This window comes from Nelumbo nucifera, chromosome 1 (assembly GCF_055504915.1).
Source record: "Nelumbo nucifera cultivar China Antique chromosome 1, China Antique-T2T, whole genome shotgun sequence".
Taxonomy (NCBI): Eukaryota; Viridiplantae; Streptophyta; class Magnoliopsida; order Proteales; family Nelumbonaceae; genus Nelumbo; species Nelumbo nucifera.
Window position 1 is genome coordinate 136316088 of NC_142649.1, and position 20797 is coordinate 136336884.

Consider the following 20797-nt stretch of genomic DNA (forward strand, 5'->3'; position numbering starts at 1 on the left):
AAAAAAAGAAAAAATAATCACAGCTTTCATCCACTTGAGAGCTTGCAGTCTCCTTAGTAATTTATGAACTCAAAGACGAAGCAAAGAGTCATCCAGTAACAGTAATCAGTATAGACTGTATAGCAGCTTCAGCTGTTAAAAAGCAGCCCAACTTTAGTGAGGATCGTTTATGTTGGCAAAACAATTAACTTTGGGTAAATAATTTGACCTCCCAAACACAAACAACCTTCCTACCACAGTTTTTTACTTCCATTTTACCTCACAAACAAAGAAAACAAAGCCAAACCCGATCCTCCCGGTTTTCTATCTGATACACAATAATACATTACAAGTGAAAAACTGAAAACACGTCAATGGTTTCGACTTTCGACTGAAGGCTGCTCAATCCCTCGATCACACACTGTGTCTCGACTCTCGATATGGGAAGAACCAGCGAAGATAGACGCCAGATGCTTGGCTTTATTACCAACTACCAAGATAAAACACCGAGATGTGCATTGGTGTGCTGAGCTCGACCAACCAATTTGATTAAAGAAATGAAATGAAAAAGGCCCTCGGCATTTTAACGCCAAATCACTCATCAAAGTCATGTACACAGAGAACTGCTGATACAGAGAAAAAAAAACACATCTCCCTAAATGAAGTCCTTGCACATACTTTATTTCCAGCTGCAATTCGAGATGATAAAACCAGCTTAAAAGTTGTCCTTCACTCCTAGTGTGTTGCTTCTGCGGGTTTCTGCACCGAGATTAAAATTAAATCAATTAATTTATAAAAAGAAAATTTCATGCAATTTCATCAGTTTATGAGTAGTAACAGTTGTGTAATGGTGGAGCTGGCGCAGAGAATGTTGTGGGTGCCCTCCAAGGGTGGAAAGGAAACATCAGATAAGGAACTGCATCATTTTGTGTAAAGCTCAGGATGGGATTTAGTCATGTAGGCATATAGACCAGCAGTACTAATGCACGTAAAGCTATAGCTAAGCTGTTCCAGCAGGAACTACCACTAGACCTCCACCATGGCAGGGAACTACGGATCTTCGGGTTCCTTGATAAACTATCTAATTACATATGAATAAAAAACTTCTTAACAATATTTCTTTTTTTTTTTTGATAAATTCTTAGAAATATTTCTTATTTGTAAAGAACAAAAAAAGAACACTATCCTCGCTATTACAATTGCCCTATGTCACACCTGAGCACTCGTATAGACCATTCAGTATTATAATTTCCCTAGTCTTGCACAAAATGAAGCAGTGAAGAATCTATTTACCAGGATTGAAATCTAATTATAATCACAAAGAATTTTATTATAAATAAATAATCACAAAGAATTTTATTATAAATAAATAATCACAAAGAATTTTTTTAACAACAATTATTTAGATAATTATACAATTAAAGGAAATTCCTTTCAAATGATCAATCTATTCAATCAGATCTTGATCACATTGCTATGAATATCACTGAGTAAGATGATCATGCAAATCATAAACCCTAAATTGCTGCTATTCTTAAACTATAGACATAAAAGATTATGTCAGAACGATTTAGAGCTACCTCTTCCTTCTTGTCCTTCTTGCCTCCATTAAAGAACTTGTAGCCTCCATAGAAAAGTAAACCCCATCCAGATAAAGAGACAATCACAAACTGCAAGAATTTTGAGTTGAAGTTTAAGTTGAGATATAAATCTTCACTCAGATCACTAATTGGAGATTCAGAAAACCTTACAAGCTCACAAGATCCTAAACATACAGGAAATAATGCTTGTCTTAATTCTCTTTTCCTGGTAAAAGTGACGGAGCCCACAACAATATCTTTGCATTTTGACAAGGTTTACATACACTTTTAAACATGAATTGAATCTTGTAAGGGTATCCAAGCAATGTCCAAACAACAATTCATTTAAAAGGTGAATTTCCTTTTTTGAAGCATGCATTTTCAAGAGGAAAACATTGGCTTAGAGAAAGATCACAAAATTGACTGAGCCAAAACATAATTGCAACATAACAGCTATTTAAAGTTTCAAGGGATAACTCTTGCCTTGGAAAACAATCATTTCAGATGCCAATGGTTCAGAGGTTACTCTGTTTCAAATTAAGAAATGCCAATAAATATAGCAAAGGTGCCAACCAGATGGTTGGTAAGGCCTCCTGCTGGTTGCAGTGGAGACTTGGGATCAAATCCCGCCTGCACCTGGGGTTGGGGGGGTTATGGGTTGGGGGATGGGCTACCCCCATTGTGTAGCCCTTCAAAAAGAATTAAAAAAAAAAAAAGAAATGCCAATAAATATCATGAGGTTACTCTGTTTCAAATTCTAAGTGTATCAGCTTGATATGGTTCATTATGTTAAATAGTAAGAAACAAAAGGAAATGTTTGTTAAATTACATAAAGTGAAAACATGATAAAAAAACAAGGTCCTCTCTAAAACTCCAAGTACTAGTCTAAAGAATGTATCTAACAAAGGTGCCAGCTAACTTGCTGGTTGTTGCAGAGACCTGGGATTGAGTACTTTCTTCACCAGTGTCGGAAGCCCAGGGGTTTTGGGGATGGCTACTCCCTGTTGTGTAGCCAATTTTCCAACCCAAAAAAAGCATCTATCTTGATTTAAAGAAGTCAAACAGTCATGCATTTACATGGATTCACAAAAAACATGACACTGGAACAGTCATGCACACCAACCAGGTTGGTAGAATTGCCAGTTCAACTCAGTCAAAATGCCATATTATTCCAGGCAGCTTGCTTGGTGATGGTTTCCAAAATCAAAACTAAATAATAAAAAACCTATTGTTTAGCAAAAATGGGACAAAAATAGTCATGTATTTGAATAGATTCATAAAAGTAGAAATTGAGAACCAGCTTTTCCAAACTTCAAGTGCAAGCCAACCAGATTGGTCACACTGCTCCAGCCAGCTCAGTGATGGTCTCTGAAACTATAATTAAATAATAAAAGACCTACTGTTTTCCCAGTTCTACAATTCAACCATCTGTGTTGATTACGTTGTTTTAACCATTAATTTTTCTCAATTAAATCCACGTCTAATATATCCAAGTCTAAGATTAGAACAGACCTCTTGATGTCTAGGCTCCCAGGTCATCCAGTCTGACCATTCAATCAGGTCCTGGATTTAAGAAAGTTTGAAAATTACAGGTAATGGCATCCAGGTAGTATATTTAGATAATACCTGTGTTTTTTTTATCTGATACATAGATATACCTGTATTACTGGGTACATGGAGCAGGTGGCAAGGTGCTCATGCAATGGAAACATGCCATGCCATGCCATGCCATGTCAAAGTGCCAACAGCCCAACAACTCTAGATATCCAAGTTTGCCTGCTCCACTAAGTCATGTGGCTAGTATGCAGTTTTCTGTAGATATTTTTTAAGTAAATTATCAAATTATAGATGTTATAGTTTAGAATTACCCCAAGCCTCTATTAACCCAAATTTCAAAAGACATGGTACCACTTAGGGTAGAAAATAGAAATGCATCACCTAAGAAATTGGCCTAGTCCACTGATCTGGAAGGCTTTAATGTCACCTAAGAGAAGTAACAGTAGCCCAATTTTGGAAGAGACATGGCTGACCAAAGTGGATTAGTCTACTTGACACTCCCTAGCCCAACTAAGCTAGAAAATGATTAATCCATCTAAGACAAGTCAAAAGGAATGACCACAGCCAGCTACGGGAAAGGTCTGCTGTCATCCATGGCATGGGAGGATAGCTTAGCTTTTTTGGTTGTGAATGCGCATTGTCATAAACAAGCCTATGAAGTTGTTTGGAAGGGCAATTTCCTTTGTCTAGCAGCAGAATATACAGACATAGGAATACTGACCTGGAACCAAATTTCCCTTGACCTGGAAAGATGTTAACTCCTAAGGGAGGTAAAGCAACGGCAGAGACCGTAGAACACTCCCTTGCCCAGAATGTTGTTTCTCCCCTCTAAGCCCGGTTCCATGCAAGATTCCTCTCCAACATAGCAAGCAATAAAATATCCTCATCGCCCCCTCCCCCCCATTCAGATTCTCCAAAGACCATGTCCTTATCCATCTTGTGCCACATCAATTCCCAGAACCATACATCTAAAATGAACTTTTGAATCGTTTTAGAAAATGAAATATGGAGTTTTAGGATATATATTTTGTATAGATTTTAAGGAGAAACCAAGTGATTGGCCTGAGGGATCATACAACCATTAAATACAGGTTGACCATCCAATATCTGGGAACATGCTAAGCTCAGTTGGATCAATAGATTTTCCATCCTTACATTAGTGTGCCAAATTCCATCATGCCCCTGATGAAAATAGTATCCTAGATGAGATTCTAGCTCTAAGATCAATAGTTTTATTGCATTTATACACATGACCTTATCAAGTTTTCTGTTTCTGAAAGTGGAAAAAATGTACAATTGTGAGAGTTCATATTAAGTTATATCCAAGACTAGCTAATTGATTGGGACATTAGATCATCCAGACATGAAAGAAAAAGGAGGAAAAAATAGCAACACCAATAGGTCATTTCATACAAACCCATTAATTCATGCTATAAATATGGCGTTCAAATATAATGAACTTAATCAAAAGAAACAGTTATGAATTCCCTAGAAAGGCCTCAACCATAACACAAAATCTAGACTGAATTTGATTTCCTAGGCCCAAGAGCATTACAACTTGCCTCAGAACTATCAAAGGCAGACACATACACACCAAGACAAAGTCCCAAGTAACCATGTCATCACCTAAGTACCATCCATGTCAATTTTCCTAATCATTTTGACATCACTAAGCATCTCTGGACTTGGAACACTGGAACTGTGAGGAACAGCATAAGATTAAAACCAAAGAAAATGAACATTTAAAATCTTATACATCCAAATTCCAAGAAATAGGAATGGGGAGAATTCAAAGTTCATCTGATGTTTTATAACACTTTAAAATTTCTAAACTTGTTAATTGGAAACTAATAAATTAGGTATTATCTTTATAACATAACATACCTTTTAAACACAAAAAAAAATTACTTACATGCTCTTCTTTCCATTTAGATGGGTTCATAGGGTCCTGCCAGAAGTTCACCTTAGGGGGTCCATGATGATCTGCAAAAGAGCCAAACTCACATATCATGATTCATGAATTTAACAAAAGAATCTTTTCCTTTTTTGAAATTGGAAGGCATCAGTGAAATAAGTCAAAAGATATTGTGATAATAGACTATATCAATGAAGTCAATCTTGCAAAAGACAAGAGTTGTCTAGCTAAATGATAAATTTGATAGATGTATATTCCATATACATTGAAGCAGAAATATTTTGTTTATTTAAAAATCATCATTTAATAAAAATAGGATAAGAAAGACATATCAGAAAACTACCACCATTAGAGATACAATGTTCTTTAGAATCATGACCACAAATTTATTATTCCCCCTCTTTGAATGCTAATATATATATTTTACGAACAAAGGGAAAGAGAAAAAATCAAAAGCAAATTATTAATTCCATTATAACTCCATTTAAAAATTATTTAATTTTCTTTCACTCTCTTTTATATCCAAAGTTCCAATAGTGGTATTAAGTTAAGGGTGAGGAACCCTAATTTTTTACATATTGCAGAGTCTGGCATTGATCAAGCTCACTCTTTTCCGTCACTTCTTATTCACATTGATCAAGAAAGTGAAACCGGCTTCTCAACAGACCATATCACAATGGTCATCTAAAGGGTTTCTTTACCAGCATAAATACCATTCAATTAACCTGAATATGATGCATATAAGGTATAACATTGTTAAAGACATCATCTCAGATTATTGCGGCATTGGAGGTGCATTAGTACACTCTACAATAGTTCAAAAGGAGAGAAAAGAATGTTCTGTAAATATGTCTATCCGAATTAACCAACTAAATAGCCAACTGTCACCATTTAGAGGTTCTTAACCCAGATAAATAAAATGGGGGGAAAACAAATTTCTTTCGTGGAACAATGCAAACAATAGAAGTGCAGAACCTCTGATTTAAATTTCGTTTTTCCAAATCTAAGAGTGAGATCAAGGTCTATGGAGAAGAAAAAGATGTGAAATAACAAACATCTAAAATTGAGATCAAAACTGATGGATTACGGAAGAAAATGAGATTCTTACCTCCACCACCTGCAAGACCGCGCCGCTGGATCAACTTAGAGGCTTGGGCAGCCGACGTTGGGGTGGAGAGACGAGTTAGAGACGCTGCTTGACGAGCCGCTGCCGTCCATGCCGCCATCGTTAAGAGGTCGTCGAGGGTTTTCTTTGGAAAGTGTAAGATGGAGAGGAGAAAAGAGCGTGTCCCAGACGATGTGAGGACTTTAGATAGAGGAAGGTGAGAGGAGAGGGGCAACAAAAACTAAAACGCCGAGAAGCATTAAATGACATTATTACCCTTCTCTGAATTGACCTGAAAACGAGAAACAATGAATTATGAAGCATCTGGATGGGGCATGGGGGTCTATTTTGCTCCAGTTCTGGATCTGGGCTCAACATGGGCCTGAGGCAACCCATAATGGTAAAGTCCAACGCTTAGTTCGCTCTTTTCTATTTTTGGAATGGAGTATGGACTAGTGCAATCTTCTTGTGGAGTTCAACCATACAAGAGACAAGTGGGCTCCATGTAAAACATAAAGATACTTACCAAAGATTGTCAAGTGCCAACCAACCAAAAGACTAATTCCAGAACAAACTGAATTTTCTAATTTTCTGCCCACTACTCTCTACCCACACTCTATCCAGCCAGACATCGGCATGTTGTATCATGAGATGTGCGACTGTACTAATATCACATCTCCGCCGTGTATTGGGAATATCTCCAGATAATGACATCATCAAGATTGGTATTATTATGGGGAGATGTTTCCAATACACGGTGGGGATGTTCTGTGGGACATTGTGGAGCAGCCCCTTGTGGGATGGAGATGTGAACTCGGTTGTAATGTGGGTACGGCACGAGTAGAGAATGCGAGTAGGAAACCTGGGTTCATTCCAAAAATGCCATGTTTGGTTTGAAAGAAAAGGTAGGAAAAGGAAAGGGATTCCTATATTTTCATTCAAACCAAACACAGCCTATCATCAAACACAAAAAGGCAACAGTAACGGCTTCTCTTTCCTTCTCATTCTCTCTCGGACCAGTTGGAGCCAATGGCCAGTAGCTGAGATGGTCACTTGACTTGCTCCAGTTATGGAGAGGAGGGATTTTATTTTTTGGCATGGTTTTCAAAACTAGGCCGGAAAAATCGGGAACCGGTTCCATTTTCCCCAAAAATCGGATTTCCCCCCAAAACCGTTGATTTTGGTCAATGAATCGTTGAACCGGGTAGTTAACCGTTCGAACGGTTTTGACCGTTTTTTATTTTCTGAATTTTTTTTATTTTCTTGTCAGAATGGACCGAGCATTCAGTTCGAACAGTCGGACCTTTCAACCCGATAATCGGACCCCTGACCAGTTTGGTCACCGGGTCAGTTTTAAAAACCATGTTTTTTGGTAAATTGGAGACAAGGGATCAAACCTTCATAGTTGCAAGCGCCTAAAGATAAGGTTGGTGGACCTCATGTGCACCCTTCTCTACCCCCACTCCCTTGATCCCTTGTAATGTAATACATAATGAGTAATATGAAAAACTTCCAAACTGAACCTTAAGCCTTTAAGAGTTGAAATAGAAAATGATGAGGCACAAAATATGCCCACCAATAGATGAGGCAAAGAATTTGTTCACTCCCTCATGTCTGATGAGATGGCTCGGACCGGGTTCAATCTACAGTGAGCCAAGCTATTTGTGTCGAGCTGTGAAGCCGAGTTGAGGAACCGAGCTGAGATCTGTAGAAGAGAAAGAGAGGTTTGAAGGGATGAGAGATCCATCATATGGATGGCCGAACCCTGCAGGAAGGTTGGGCGAAATTTCAAAATTTTCTCTCTCTCCCATGTGGGAATCGCATTCCTTATTTTAGAAAACTGCATTTTCAAGGATCAATCTTGAACCTGAACTAGACCAGATCTGAAACCAAAAGAGAGTGGAGGGATATACCTGATATGAAGTAGTAATAACCTCCAATGAAGGTGTTCACGCCCAAAGAAAAATCCAAAGACTACTTCCACCGAAAATGACACGGTGCAGGATGAAGCAAAATCAACAGGATGGTTCTTCACCCGAGCCTCATAGTTCTCATTTACCTGGTTTACGACTAGCTATGAATCGTTGCATATGGCTATGTGTTAGGCTCCTACTTCCTTCTCTAATACCAATCCTGCTAGCAGCACCTCATATTCAGCTTCATTGTTTGATGCTCGGAATAAAAACCGGAGCGCGTATTCCAGCTTTGTTCCGCAAGGTCCATATAGTATTAATCCAGCTCCACTTCTGCCCCGATAAGTCGAGTCGTCTACATGAAGAATCCATGGCTCCTCGTCCCAGCTCACTATCTCATGAGGTGGGGGCACCGCATTGGATAAAACTTCTATTGCTAGCACCATCCCCAGGCGATGGCGAGTTGAAGGTATACTCGGCAATGAAATCTACCAAGACTTGCGCTTTAATTGTTGTGCGCGACTGATATATCTGTATTTTGATGCCTTAATAGGCATCATTTTAGGGTTACTTAGGCCTTAGAATAGTCAAAATGTGCCATTTTCCCAGTTAAATTCAATATTGTGACCTCTGAGGGTCCTTGTGCAAATCTTGGAAAAAACTGGGAAAGTTTCAGGGCTGAAATGCAATTTTTGGGAAGCTGGTGTGAATTCCAGCTAAGAGAGAGGGTGTTTCTATGAAAAACTGAGCACAAGAGGGCACCTCCTATCTGCTAAACCCAGAATGGCGCCCCTCCTAATGTATTAGCATACTCTCATCTCCTTAGCAAATCTTAGGACTTCACCTAACTTCTAATCCTCACCATTCAGCCTTTAGCCACTAGATCTCAACCCTCTATTTCACTCTCTATCTCAGCCATTCACTCTAGGGCACCACCCACTCTTTTTAATCTCCACCTTTCATCCCTAGGCGCCTAAATCTCCACCATCCAATCTTAGGAGCCCAAATCTCAGCCATACATAATATTGGGTGCCCTCTCCTTCTCTTCTCAGCCTTAGGATCACTTTAGAATAATCCTAACCCTTCATTCTCAACCCTAGGGCACCCATATTTCTACAAAAACCCAATTGCCACCCCCTCTTTCTCTCTAATCCCAGTTTTATCCACCCTTCTCTATAAAAAGGACCCCAGGGGCCTTGGAGAAGGGGTTGGTCAATTTACCCAGTTCATAAGGCTAAGGTTTCTTGAAGAGTTCAAGGGTTGTAAAAGGGAAGGATGTCGAGATTTTGTCAGGAGGGGTTCCTGCAAGTAGTCCAGTCAATCTGCAACTACTGCCACTGGATTTGATTAGCCATCCTTTCAACCTTACGGAGTGGAAGGTTTTTGGAAGACCCGTAAGTTGGGGGGCAGGGGGAAGAAAAAGGAAAGGGGAACTTAGAAGAAGAACCTATAGTGAACCCACCTATAGTTCCCTTTCCAACCGCACTCACAACTAGGCCGTTGCGAAAGACGAAGGACTCGCAACAAGGAGATTAGGGAGTTATTCAAGCAAGTCCATATTAACATCCCTTTCCTCGATGCTATCCAACATGTCTTGGCCTACGCCAAGTTCTTGAAAGAGTTGTGCACTCAAAAGAGGGAGCCACGATCGGCCCCACAAAAAGTGATGCTCTCGGCAAATGTTAGTGCGGTTCTCCTAAACTAAATTCCCCGAAAAATGAAAGATCCTGGTGCTCCTCTCATAAGCTGTGTCATCTCTGGAATTACTTTCGATCGGGCCCTATTGGATCTTGGGGCTAGTGTAAATCCGTTTCCCTCTATTATTTATGAAAGGTTCATAATCGACGAGTTAAAACCAACCCCGGTAATTCTGCATCTCGTTGATCGGTCAGTCAAGACTCCTCAAGGTGTTATTGATGATGTCATTGTCAGGGTAGAGGATTGTTACTTCCCAATGGATTTTATCATCCTAGACATGACCCCAACTGAGGAACTGAACCATAACCCGATAATCTTAGGACGTCCGTTTCTAGCAACGGCTAATGCAAACATCAACTATAAATCAGGAGAAATGGACATTTCATTTGGGGAGCAAAAAGTCCAGTTAAATGTATTTAGTGCCACTAAGTATCCAAACCTAGGGGAAGATGAGTTCAAGGTAGATGTAGTGGACGATTTTGTAGATGCCCTGTTTACCCCTTGGTTAATCCAATCTGAGCCCTGTATGTGTAAAGAAGAAAGCAAGTCTAAGAGTGTAGATGAAAGAAATGTGTGAATGCGTCTGACTGAAGACGTTAAACTTAGTGCTAGTTGGAAGGCAACCCAACGTAATTTTTAGTTGCTTTTGCTTTTAGTATTAGAGTTTTTGTTTCTTTTCTTGATTCGAGACCAGTTGGTAGACCTTAAACCCCTTGGGAAAAAACCCCCTTGATTGTCCCCTTTGGCCCAAGTCCCTTTGCAACATTCTAGCTATGCCATTAGGGACAATGGCACTTAAGTTGGGGGTGAGGAAAGAGAGAAAAATTGAAAAAAAAAAAGCTAAGCCTTTAGAAATGAAGAACTAAGAATTTTTTACTAAGAAATTTTTAAGTTTTTTCCATTAAAAGAGATTCCCAAACAGAAAAAGTTGAGGAAAGTGATAAAAGAATATTGAATTTTGTAGAAATTGGTAGCAAGTGATAGGAGTTAAATTGGTCATGTTTGAATGTTGTCGAAACCGTTTAGAAATTGAAAATACTCTCAAATTTGCCCCTGCCAAAATAAGTAGAGAAAGATTGAGAAATTAGACGCAAAATTCTTCAAATTATTAGAGGACAGTGGACTACCCTGAACAATGTTTCAAAAAAGAAAAAAAAAAACTGAGAATAAAAGGTCAATGTACACCCTGGACTTAGTAACCGGGTCTCTTCACCTAAGTCAAGTGTTGAGATTCGCGTCAAATAGAAAAGGGAATGCCAAAGACAATCACCTAACACTTAGTAAGCGAGTCTCTTCACCTAAGACAAATGTCGAGATTCACGTCAAACGGTGGAACGTAGCAATAAAAATAAGTGTGCATATCAAGTTTAGGGGTAGAAATCCACTATCATAAATGATAAGAAGAATATCCGCCTGATTTTAAAAATCAATCTTAGCTTATCGAGACAGTCTGCAAATGGAAGGGTATATAATATTTTTAAGCCAAAGTTCTATAATGTTCAAAGAATGATGGTTTTACCCCTTAAACCCAATACTGATCTATACAAAGTTTGAGAATTGTGGAATCAGGATACTTAGCTGATTTTGTCAAGGATGATCTTGCTATGGGAATGACTTCTTTTTATACTCAATGTGATTTTAAGGCTGCATTACTAAGGAACTAGCAATGATCAAGTTGGGGGGTGTGATAACTCTGTATTTTGATGCCTTGACGGGCATCATTTTAGGGTTACTTAGGCCTTAGAATAGTCAAAATGTGCCCTTTTCTCAGTTAAATTCAATATTGTGACCTCTGAGGGTCCCTGTGCAAATCCTGGAAAAAATTGGGGAAGTTTCAGGGCTGAAATACAGTTTTTGGGAAGCTGGTGTGAATTCCAACTGAGAGAAGGGATGTCTCTGTCAAAAATTGAGCACAAGAGGGCACCTCCTATTTGCTAAACCCATAATGGCGCCCCTCCTACTGTATTAGCATACTCCCTTCTCCTTAGCAAATCCTAGGGCTTCACCTTACTTCTAATCCCCACCATTCAGCCTTTAGCCACTAGATCTCAACCCTCTATTTCACTCTCTATCTCAACCATTCACTCTAGGGCACCACCCACTCCTTTTAATCTCCACCTTTCAGCCCTAGGTGCCTAAATCTCCACTATCCAATCTTAGGAGCCCAAATCTCAACCATACATAATATTGGGCGCCCTCTCCTTCTCTTCTCAGCCTTAGGATCACCTTAGAATAATCCTAACCCTCCATTCTCAACCCTAGGGCACCCATATTTCTGCAAAAACCTTATTGTCGGCCCCCTCTTTCTCTTTAATCTCAGTTTTATCCACCATTCACTATAAAAAGGACCCCAGGGGCCCTGGAGAAGGGGTTGGTCAATTTACCCAGTTCACAAGGCTAAGGTTTCTTGAGGATTTCAAGAGTTGCAGAAGGGAAGGACGCCCAGATCTTGTCAGGAGGGGTTCCTATAAGTAGTCCAGCCAATCTACAACTATCGCCACTGGATTTGATCAGCGATCCTTTCAATTTTGTTTATTTTCTTTTATGCTATTTTTTTTGCAACAATCTTTTAGGTTTAATTTATGTTCGTTTGTGTGTTTTGCAGATCTGAATTCGCCCGGTTCAAGGCTAAGGTGTCTTGTGGGGTTCGAGGGTTGAACGGAGGGATAAAGCTTTTATTTCGTCTTCCCAGACAGCTACCGCCACTGGATCTGAATTTTGGATCACTTTTATTTATTTGTTTTGTTGATTTCAATGTTCTTTAATTTCTAAATTTTAATTATTGTCTTGTTTAATTCCAAACCTTTAATTTTAGCATTAATAAATTCTATTTTCTTAATTTCTGCAATTCCCAAATCTATTTTCCTTTTATCTATCTAGAACGAAAATAATAATTTTTCTTTGCTTCCCTGTGGGTTTGACCCCTTCCTCACCACGTACTACATTGTTTAAGGTTACGTGAGGATTGGAAAAATTTATAAATCTCTAAACTGGTGTTCCAAAGTGGTTAACGACACGCTTCCGATTACACCAGCGGCTCAAACCAAATATCATATTCATTGGGCTCGATTGCCCATTTGGTGAGTCTTCCCAAGGTCTCTAGTTTTCGGAGAATTTGCTTCAATGGCTGATCTGTTAGCACCACTATGGAGTGCACCTGGAAGTAGGGTCTCAGCTTCCAGACAGCTAATACCAAGGTGAAGGCAAGCTTCTCAATGTTTGGATACCTTATTTCGGTGGCATGAAGTACTTTGCTAACATAGTATATTGGTAATTGTGTTTTGTCTACCTCTTTGACAAGGACTAAGCTTACCACTTCATCACTTGTAGAGAGATAGGGTTTGATCTCGTCTCCTACCTCCGGCCTAGTCAGTAGAGGGGGCGGGCTGAGGTATTGCTTTAGTTCATCAAAGGCGAGGTGGCATTCCTCGGTCCACTCAAAGGCCTGGTTCTTTTTTATGGTTTTGAAGAAGGGAAGACACTTACCAGCCGATTTGGACATAAACCGGTTCAAAGTTGTTATTCATCCTATTAATCTTTAGATTTCCTTAACCGTCTTGGGTGGTCTCATGTCTAAGATCACTTGGATTTTTTCTGGGTTAGCCTCTATACCTCGCTAGCTGATGATGTAGCCCAGGAACTTTCTTGAGGTCACACCGAAAGCACACTTGTTTGGGTTTAATTTTAGGTTGTGTTTTTGCAAAACTTCAAATACGAGATTTAAATAAAAAACTAATTCTTTTGAAAATAGAGTTTTTATAATCATGTCATCAACATAGCATTCAACTTTATTACCAATTAACTCTGAGAAAACAAAATTCACTAATCGCTGATAGGTCGCTCCAACATTTTTTAAACCAAATGGCATGGCCATGTAACAATGCAAGCCTGTCTCGGTGGTAAATGTAGTCTTCTCTCGATCTTTAGGGTCCATCAAAATTTGGTTGTAGCCTGAATGGGCATCCATAAAGTTGAGCAGTTCAAATCCTGAGGTCACGTCTACCAACCAATCTATGTTGTGTAGGGGGAAGCTGTCTTTTGGGAAGGTGCGGTTTAAGTCTGTGAAATCTATACACATCCGCCATTTGTTGTTTGCTTTTTCCACTAAAATCGGGTTCATCGCCAGCTCTGGTACTGGACTTCCTCTATCAAGTTCGCAGCTAGCAGTTTCCCCACTTCTTCATTTATTATGTTCCACCTTTCTGGGGCAAGGTTTCTCTTTCTTTGCCAGACTAGTCTAATTGTAGGGTCCACATTAAGTTTATGAGTTATAAGATTGAGGTCTATACTAGGCATTTCAATAGCCAACCAGGCGAAAACATCTAGATTTTTTAATAAAAAGCTTATCAATTCAGATCGTAGAGGATCTTTCAGGTGGGCTTCTATCCGTAGGGTTTTCTCAAGGTCAGTTTTGGAGACCTGCACTACTACTGTATCCTTAGTAGGGCGATCTCTTTCTTCAGTGTTTTCTAGCGGAGGATCCAGGTCGATGTCAACTATCATTTTACCTTTGGCTTTTAGCGATGCCACGTAGCATTTCCGAAACTCTAGTTGATCACCACGTAGCACTCCCACCCTTGTGTCCGTTGAAAATTTCAGTTCTAGGTGGTAGGTAGACACCACAGATCACAATGCATGTAGAATTGGTCATCCCAAGATCGCATTTTAAGGCAATGAAGCTGCTACTACTAGAAAATCATGTTCCAGGCGAGCTGGGGGGGGGGGGAGCCTACTTCAATTAGTAGTCTAATCAATCAGGCAAACTACTTCCCCGCTAAATCCTACCAGTGGTATATCGGCGGGCTGTAGGTCGGCCTTACTCAATTCCATTCTTTTGAAGGCTTTGGAGAACAAGATGTTAGTCGAACTACCTAAATCTACCAAAATCATTTTTACCTTGAAATCATTTATGAGCAATTTTACCACCAAAACATCGTCATGAGGGTATTGGATCCCTCACATGTCATCTTTAGTGAAATAAATAACTTCTTCTGCTCGGGGGTGTTTGTGTGGCTGGTTATCTTCTTGTTCCAGTTCATGTATTACATTCCTCCTAGTAGATGAGGTGCATCTTGCTATAATCGAGCCCCTTGTGATCACGTGGATAGTTCCTCTAACCTGTCTCTCTAGTGCTTGTTGGTTTTTAGCAGGTGGTTCTTGCTGTATGCTACTCTGCGGTGCTTCCCTGTTAGCTTCTGCTTCTTGAGTTCGCTCATCCTTGATGAAACGTTTCAAGTAACCTCGCCTAATGAGGTCCTCAATTTCATTCTTCAAGTTCCAACAGTTCTCAGTATCGTACCCGAAGTCCCTGTGGAAATGGCAGTAATTGTTTGGGTTTTTGGTGTTGGGATCCCCCCCTCATCTTGGGAGGCCATTTTACATAATCATTAGACTAAATATGCATCAGAATCTCCTTTCTACGAGTATTCAATGGCATAAATACCATACTATATGCGGGAGATGTTCCCGGTCGTCGCCCTGCTCTTCTGTTTGGCGACCTGCTTTTTTGGCATGGCGAGCTGCTACACCTTCTCCTTGGGGATCTAACTTTTATGAGGTGACCTGCTTCTTCGCCTGGTTCGACTTGTGCTTGCATCTTCGTCTATCCGCTTCCTTTTTCCTACTGTTTTGGTCTCCGCTCCTACAACTTCTTCTGCCCTAATGAAATCATGGGCAACCATGAGGAACCTTTCCATGGTAGCTGGAGGGTGGAGTTCTAGTTCCCATTTTAGTTTGCGATGCTTGACGCCCTTTTTGGCTACTATCAGCTGTACAGAGGGATCTAAATCAGGAATCTGCAACCATTCCATGTTGAAGCGTCGGATGTATTCTCTAAGTGGTTCGTTAGGCTTCTAGATTATGTTAAACAAGCACATAGCTAACTTTGAAAGCGGCGTGCTTGTGATAAATTCATTGATGAAGAGTCAGACGAACTGGTCCCAGTTTTTTATGGATCCTGGGGCCAATCCCAAATACCATAGCCAGACTTCTTCTTTTAAGGTAGTGGGGAATTCTATACACATACTAGCGTCATTTGCTCCATGAAGGAGCATTAGAGCTTGGAAATTGTTAACGTGTTCTACTGGGTTTGATTTCCCTCAGTAGGATTCCAAGATGGGTGCTTGGAAGTTTTTAGGGCGTGGAGCTTTGAGGATTTCTGATGCGAGAGGGGTTTCCCTGGTCAAACCGGGTTGTTCTGATAAAGTAATTATTCTTCCTGTTGTTGTGCTACCTTCTCCCAGATGAACCTCACCCGTTGCTCGGGCAAGTTGTATCTTCCTTCCTACGTGGTGTGTTCTTTTCTTTTTTTTGGTGTCTTTAGTGGAGCTAGCTACATTAGATTCAGCAGGGGCCTCCACTTGGCTCTCTTCTGGTCCTTGCTCATCTGGGGCCGTAGTATCTTCTCTGTTTGGTGCATGGATTTGGCTACACACTCGCGATTGGGGTAAACCTTCTTGATTCAAATTGTTGGATTGTGGGGGATGTTGATTTTATGAGGCTGATTGTCTAGACATCATCGGATGTTGTGGTTGACACCGCTGTTGAGATTGTTGGTGAAGTTGTTGAGACTACTGATGAAACTGCTACTGAGACTGTTGTTGGTGTGGCTGCTACTTTTGTCCAGCGATAAACACAAACCTGTTCTCCCATGACCGCATTTGTTCAGTCATGGTATTGACACACCGTACTAGGTTATTAACCTGTCGCAGGAGGTGCTTCTGGTCCCATAGATGGGGGGCATATTCGCATTCTTTGCTTGTGGCAGAGGAACATCGATTTGGCCAATGGTGATGGTTGGGATCCGGTTGTTGATGTTATTGGTGGAAGGATTTCCTGACGATGCCATTGAAAGGTTTCTTTGAGTAAAATGAGAGGGATAAAGAGATGAATGAAAGGAAACATAGGCTTTTTGTTGCGTTTCCCACAGACGGCGCCAATTGATGAGGCACAAAATATGCCTACCAAAAGATGAGGCACAGAATCTGTTCACTCCCTCGTGTCTGATGAGATGGCTCAGACCGGGTTCAATCTGCGGTGAGCCGAGCTGTGAAGCCGAGTTGAGAGTCTGAGCTGAACTCTGTAGAAGAGAAAGAGAGGTTAGAGTGCCTAGGTAAATTTTACCCAGGAGGACACACAAATGTTTAAGTCAGTGAGTGGTTCTATCAAAGAAATTGGGAGAGAGTGAGAGCTTATGTATGCCTACCTTTTGGAGTGGTCATGGGGTCTTTTTATAGCTACTAGAGGTTCAGGTGTTGTTGGGTAATGTCTCTAAGCCTTGTATAGAGTTGTTTCCTAAATTCTGGGTTGTACTAGTCAGTTGATTACTGGATCTGTGTGTCGGTTACAGGTCGCCTGCTAGTCTTGAGGCGGTCAATTTGGTGGATCGTTCCCTGTGTTTCGACTATAGTGCTTACGCGGGCATTGCCTTCAAGACTATTTCGAACGAGCTGGTGTTGTCGGAGGATTGAGCTCACCCTAGCTCAATCACATACCGGATACTGACTGCCATGTGTTACTTTGGCGAGCTGCTCTGCTATGTCGAACGTTATGGATCGAGCTCTCCCTAGCTCGACTGTGTACCTAATGCTGGCTACCACGTGTCGAGCTAGCGAGTTGTCTTGCTGAGTGGGACGCTATGTTGTTGACAACGTCCACGTGTCCACCATCAATTAGGTTGACCAAAATGCCCCTCATTAGAAAACAAATAACAATACAAAGAAAGGGCTCATCCACTTTGAATGGTAAGACACGAATTTGTTGCAATCACATGACTAATAAAGTTCAAAATATCAATACGCCTAATACATCGGTAGGGGCATATCGGGTGAATCGATACATATTTTTATTACTTTTTTTATTATTTTGCAACCGGTTCAGGGGGGCCAGTTTAGGTCTTCTTTACCCCCTGAAACAGTCAGACCTCCGATACACCCCTATCGGAGGGGTCCCGGAACGATACGTATCGGCCGATACATGTCAATACTTTGAACCTTGAGCACATGTACTCCCTATTGTTTTATAAATTCAAAACACCTTTTTGATTTGGGGTGTTGGGAATGTGGATAAAACACACCAAACCCATTAGTGTGGCATACTCTGAAATCATCCAAGGATAACTCCGATCAAAGGTTCCAAGTATCAATATGTGTGATACTAAAAAATTGTGATTTAAAGGGGTGATACTCTTAAGTTGAAATTTTATTAAGTTTCAAGAATTGGGTAGAACATCTTTTTAAAAGGGTATTATCCTTCAAAAGTGACCAGGTGACCTAACTCCTAATATTTAACCTATCAATGTGTAGAAAAACCAATACATTTAGGGCATGTTCTTTTCCTCTTAATTCTTATCTTTTAGGAGGAATCTTATAACTTTAAGAGGAAAATGGGTGTTCATTTCCTCTTATCTCTTAAAGAGGAATCTTACAACCTTTTATTTTCCAATAATACCCTCAAAACACAAATAAAAATTTTTATATATGGGGTTAAAATATTCAGAATTCAGAACTACATTCTCTAAGAAGAAAGAAAAGTTCACTAATACCAATATACCTCTTAATGTAATTATTGCAGTTAACAAGCAATGCCCTTAGTCTTGTTTCTGATCAGCAAAATATATCCTATGTTTGTCCATAGAAGGCATAGTATCATGGGTCCATGACTCCATGTAGTTGTCGTTTGAGTGATTATTAACTACAAAATCATGTATTATATGACAAAAGTGCACTTTAACATTATGAGTTCTTATTGATGAACCATTACAAAACAGCTTGTGGACATGGAACATAAAGTGGTTTGAACTAGGGAAAATTCCTAATGAGTACCCTGAACTTTAGGGGTTGTCTCAAGTCAGTCCCCAAACTTTAAAACGTGTCTTTGCAGTACTCAAACTTTCAAAATGTGTCTAATAGGTCCTTGTTGTTAACAGTCCATCAGTTAATTTTGGAAATATCAAAACTACCCTTCAATGGAAGACATTGTTCATTGGCTTCTATGTTTTTAGTTCTTAAAATAAAATGGCAATAGGTAATTTTGGAAATGTCAAAACTACCCTTCAGTGAAAGACATTGTTCATCGTCTTCTACCTTAAGACTGAAGATGGAAATGTTATAAATTGTTACCAATCTAACAAGTTCTATGGATCCTGTATTTTCGATTCTTAAAATAAAATGGCAAGAGGTAGCAAAACATATTTCCCTGAGATATTTGATGACTAACATGAGGCTACAATTGCGAAACATGAGTTATGTACATCATAAACTTTTAACGATTTTGAGTTTGGCTTATTCATTTACCATGGTTTTTATCTTTGCCATTGTAGAGTTTGTTGGGGTTCCCTCCTTATGAGGTGGGACCCACTAATAAAGTTAGAGAAAAGAAAAGAAGAAAAAGACAAAAAGAAATGAATGGAAAGTCAAGAGACTTTTTGCATTGGCTTGCAAGGCAAGCCGGCACGTCCTTGGCTAACCAACGAATTGGAGAGAGCTCACTCTCCACTCTCTCAACTCCAAAAACAGATCTCTAGAAAATATTAGAGAATAGAAAAGGGATTTAGAGAAAAAGGTTTTTACGAAGAAGAAGAAGATTTACAAGGGTTGAAACGAATAATACAAATCCGTTTTCAGCATCTCTTCTTGTTTCCATTGTTGTGCTTCCACCTTTGGTGAGAGATTTCTTGTTTGCTATCCATTTCAATGATGTTTTCTATTATTGGTACACAAGAGTTTTTGATGTTCATCATTTAGTTGTAACTAAATAGAAAAACATTGTACCCCATTACTATTGCTGATAGTGGACGATTTAGACTTTGGTCCTGTGGTTTTTACCCTCACATTGAGGGATTTTCCACATAAAAACTTGGTGTCTACTACTGTTGCTTGCTCAATTTTTGCTTATTTGTTTTATTATTGTTATATGCTTGATATTTGAATGGTGATGTTGTTGAAAGGGTATGGATAGGAAAAGATATTTCCTATAATCATCTCAAGGTATTTGGTTGTAGGGTCATTGTGCATATACCCAAGGATGAGCGGTGTAAGCTTGATGACAAAATCAAGCAGTGTGCTTTCTTGGAATATGCAGATGAAAGGTTATGAGATCCAGTGGCAAAGAAAATCTTTAGAAGTAGAGATGTGGTCTTATTTAAAGACCAAACAATTGAAAACTTTGAAAAAAATTGAGAAGCCTCAAGTAAATGAAGGTGAACTTGTAGACTTGGATCCAGTGTCTCCTCCCTTGGTGCACAGAAATAATGGAGGAGATGTGCAACAAGAAAATGTGAACTCAAAAAATAATGAAAATGCTCCCAATGTAGATGTCGACAATGATGATGAACAGGGGGAGCAGCCCCCTCAAGAGCCCCCTACTAAATTTAGAAGACCAACTAGGGAACGTCAACCATCGAGAAAATATCCACCAAATGAGTACATAATGCTTTCAGATGCAGGTGAATCCGAAAGCTATCATGAGGTTCAAGAAAGTGAGCACAAGAAAAAATGGTTCAAGGCTATGCAAGAGGAGATGGACTCCTTGCATAAGAATCATACCTATGATTTGGTAGAACTACCCAAGGGTAAAAAGGCACTTAGTAATAAATGGGTATACAGGTTGAAGCATGAAAATAGGAGCTCGTAACCAAGTACAAGGCAAGATTGGTTGTGATGGGATTTGGACAGAAAAAAGGGCATAGATTTTGAAGAAATTTTCTTTCCAGTGGTAAAAATGTTATCAATACATATTGCATTGGGATTGATTGCAAGTATGGATTTGCAAGTTGAACAATTAGATGTCAAAACGACTTTTCTCCATGGTGACTTGGAAGAAGACATCTACATGCAACAACCGAAAGGATTTAAAGTCAAAGGAAAAGAACATATGGTTTGCAAGTTAAGGAAGAGTTTGAATGGTTTAAAACAAGCTCCAAGGCAATGGTGTCGAAAGTTTGAATCATTCATGACAGAGCATGGGTATGGTAAAACAGCTTTAGATCATTATGTTTTCACTAAGTATTTTTCTAGTGATGATTTTATCACTCTTTTGCTATATGTTGATG

General features: G+C 39.7%; 2 protein-coding genes across 2 annotated transcripts; one reads left to right on the forward strand and one right to left on the reverse strand.

The window, feature by feature from the left end:
- Positions 1–96: 96 nt before the first annotated feature.
- LOC104612598 (uncharacterized) lies at positions 97–6348 on the reverse strand. Its single transcript, XM_010280066.3, has 4 exons — positions 6140–6348; positions 5029–5099; positions 1560–1649; positions 97–738 (listed from the first exon to the last, which is right to left on the reverse strand). Exons 1-4 carry the CDS (start codon positions 6255–6257, stop codon positions 715–717), a joined length of 303 nt encoding a protein of 100 aa, XP_010278368.1. The 5' UTR covers positions 6258–6348; the 3' UTR covers positions 97–714.
- A 3418-nt stretch (positions 6349–9766) lies between these two features.
- On the forward strand, positions 9767–10324 carry LOC148803868 (uncharacterized). Its single transcript, XM_088898217.1, has one exon. The coding sequence runs from the start codon at positions 9767–9769 to the stop codon at positions 10322–10324; it is 558 nt and encodes a 185-aa protein (XP_088754343.1).
- The last annotated feature ends 10473 nt before the right edge of the window (positions 10325–20797 follow it).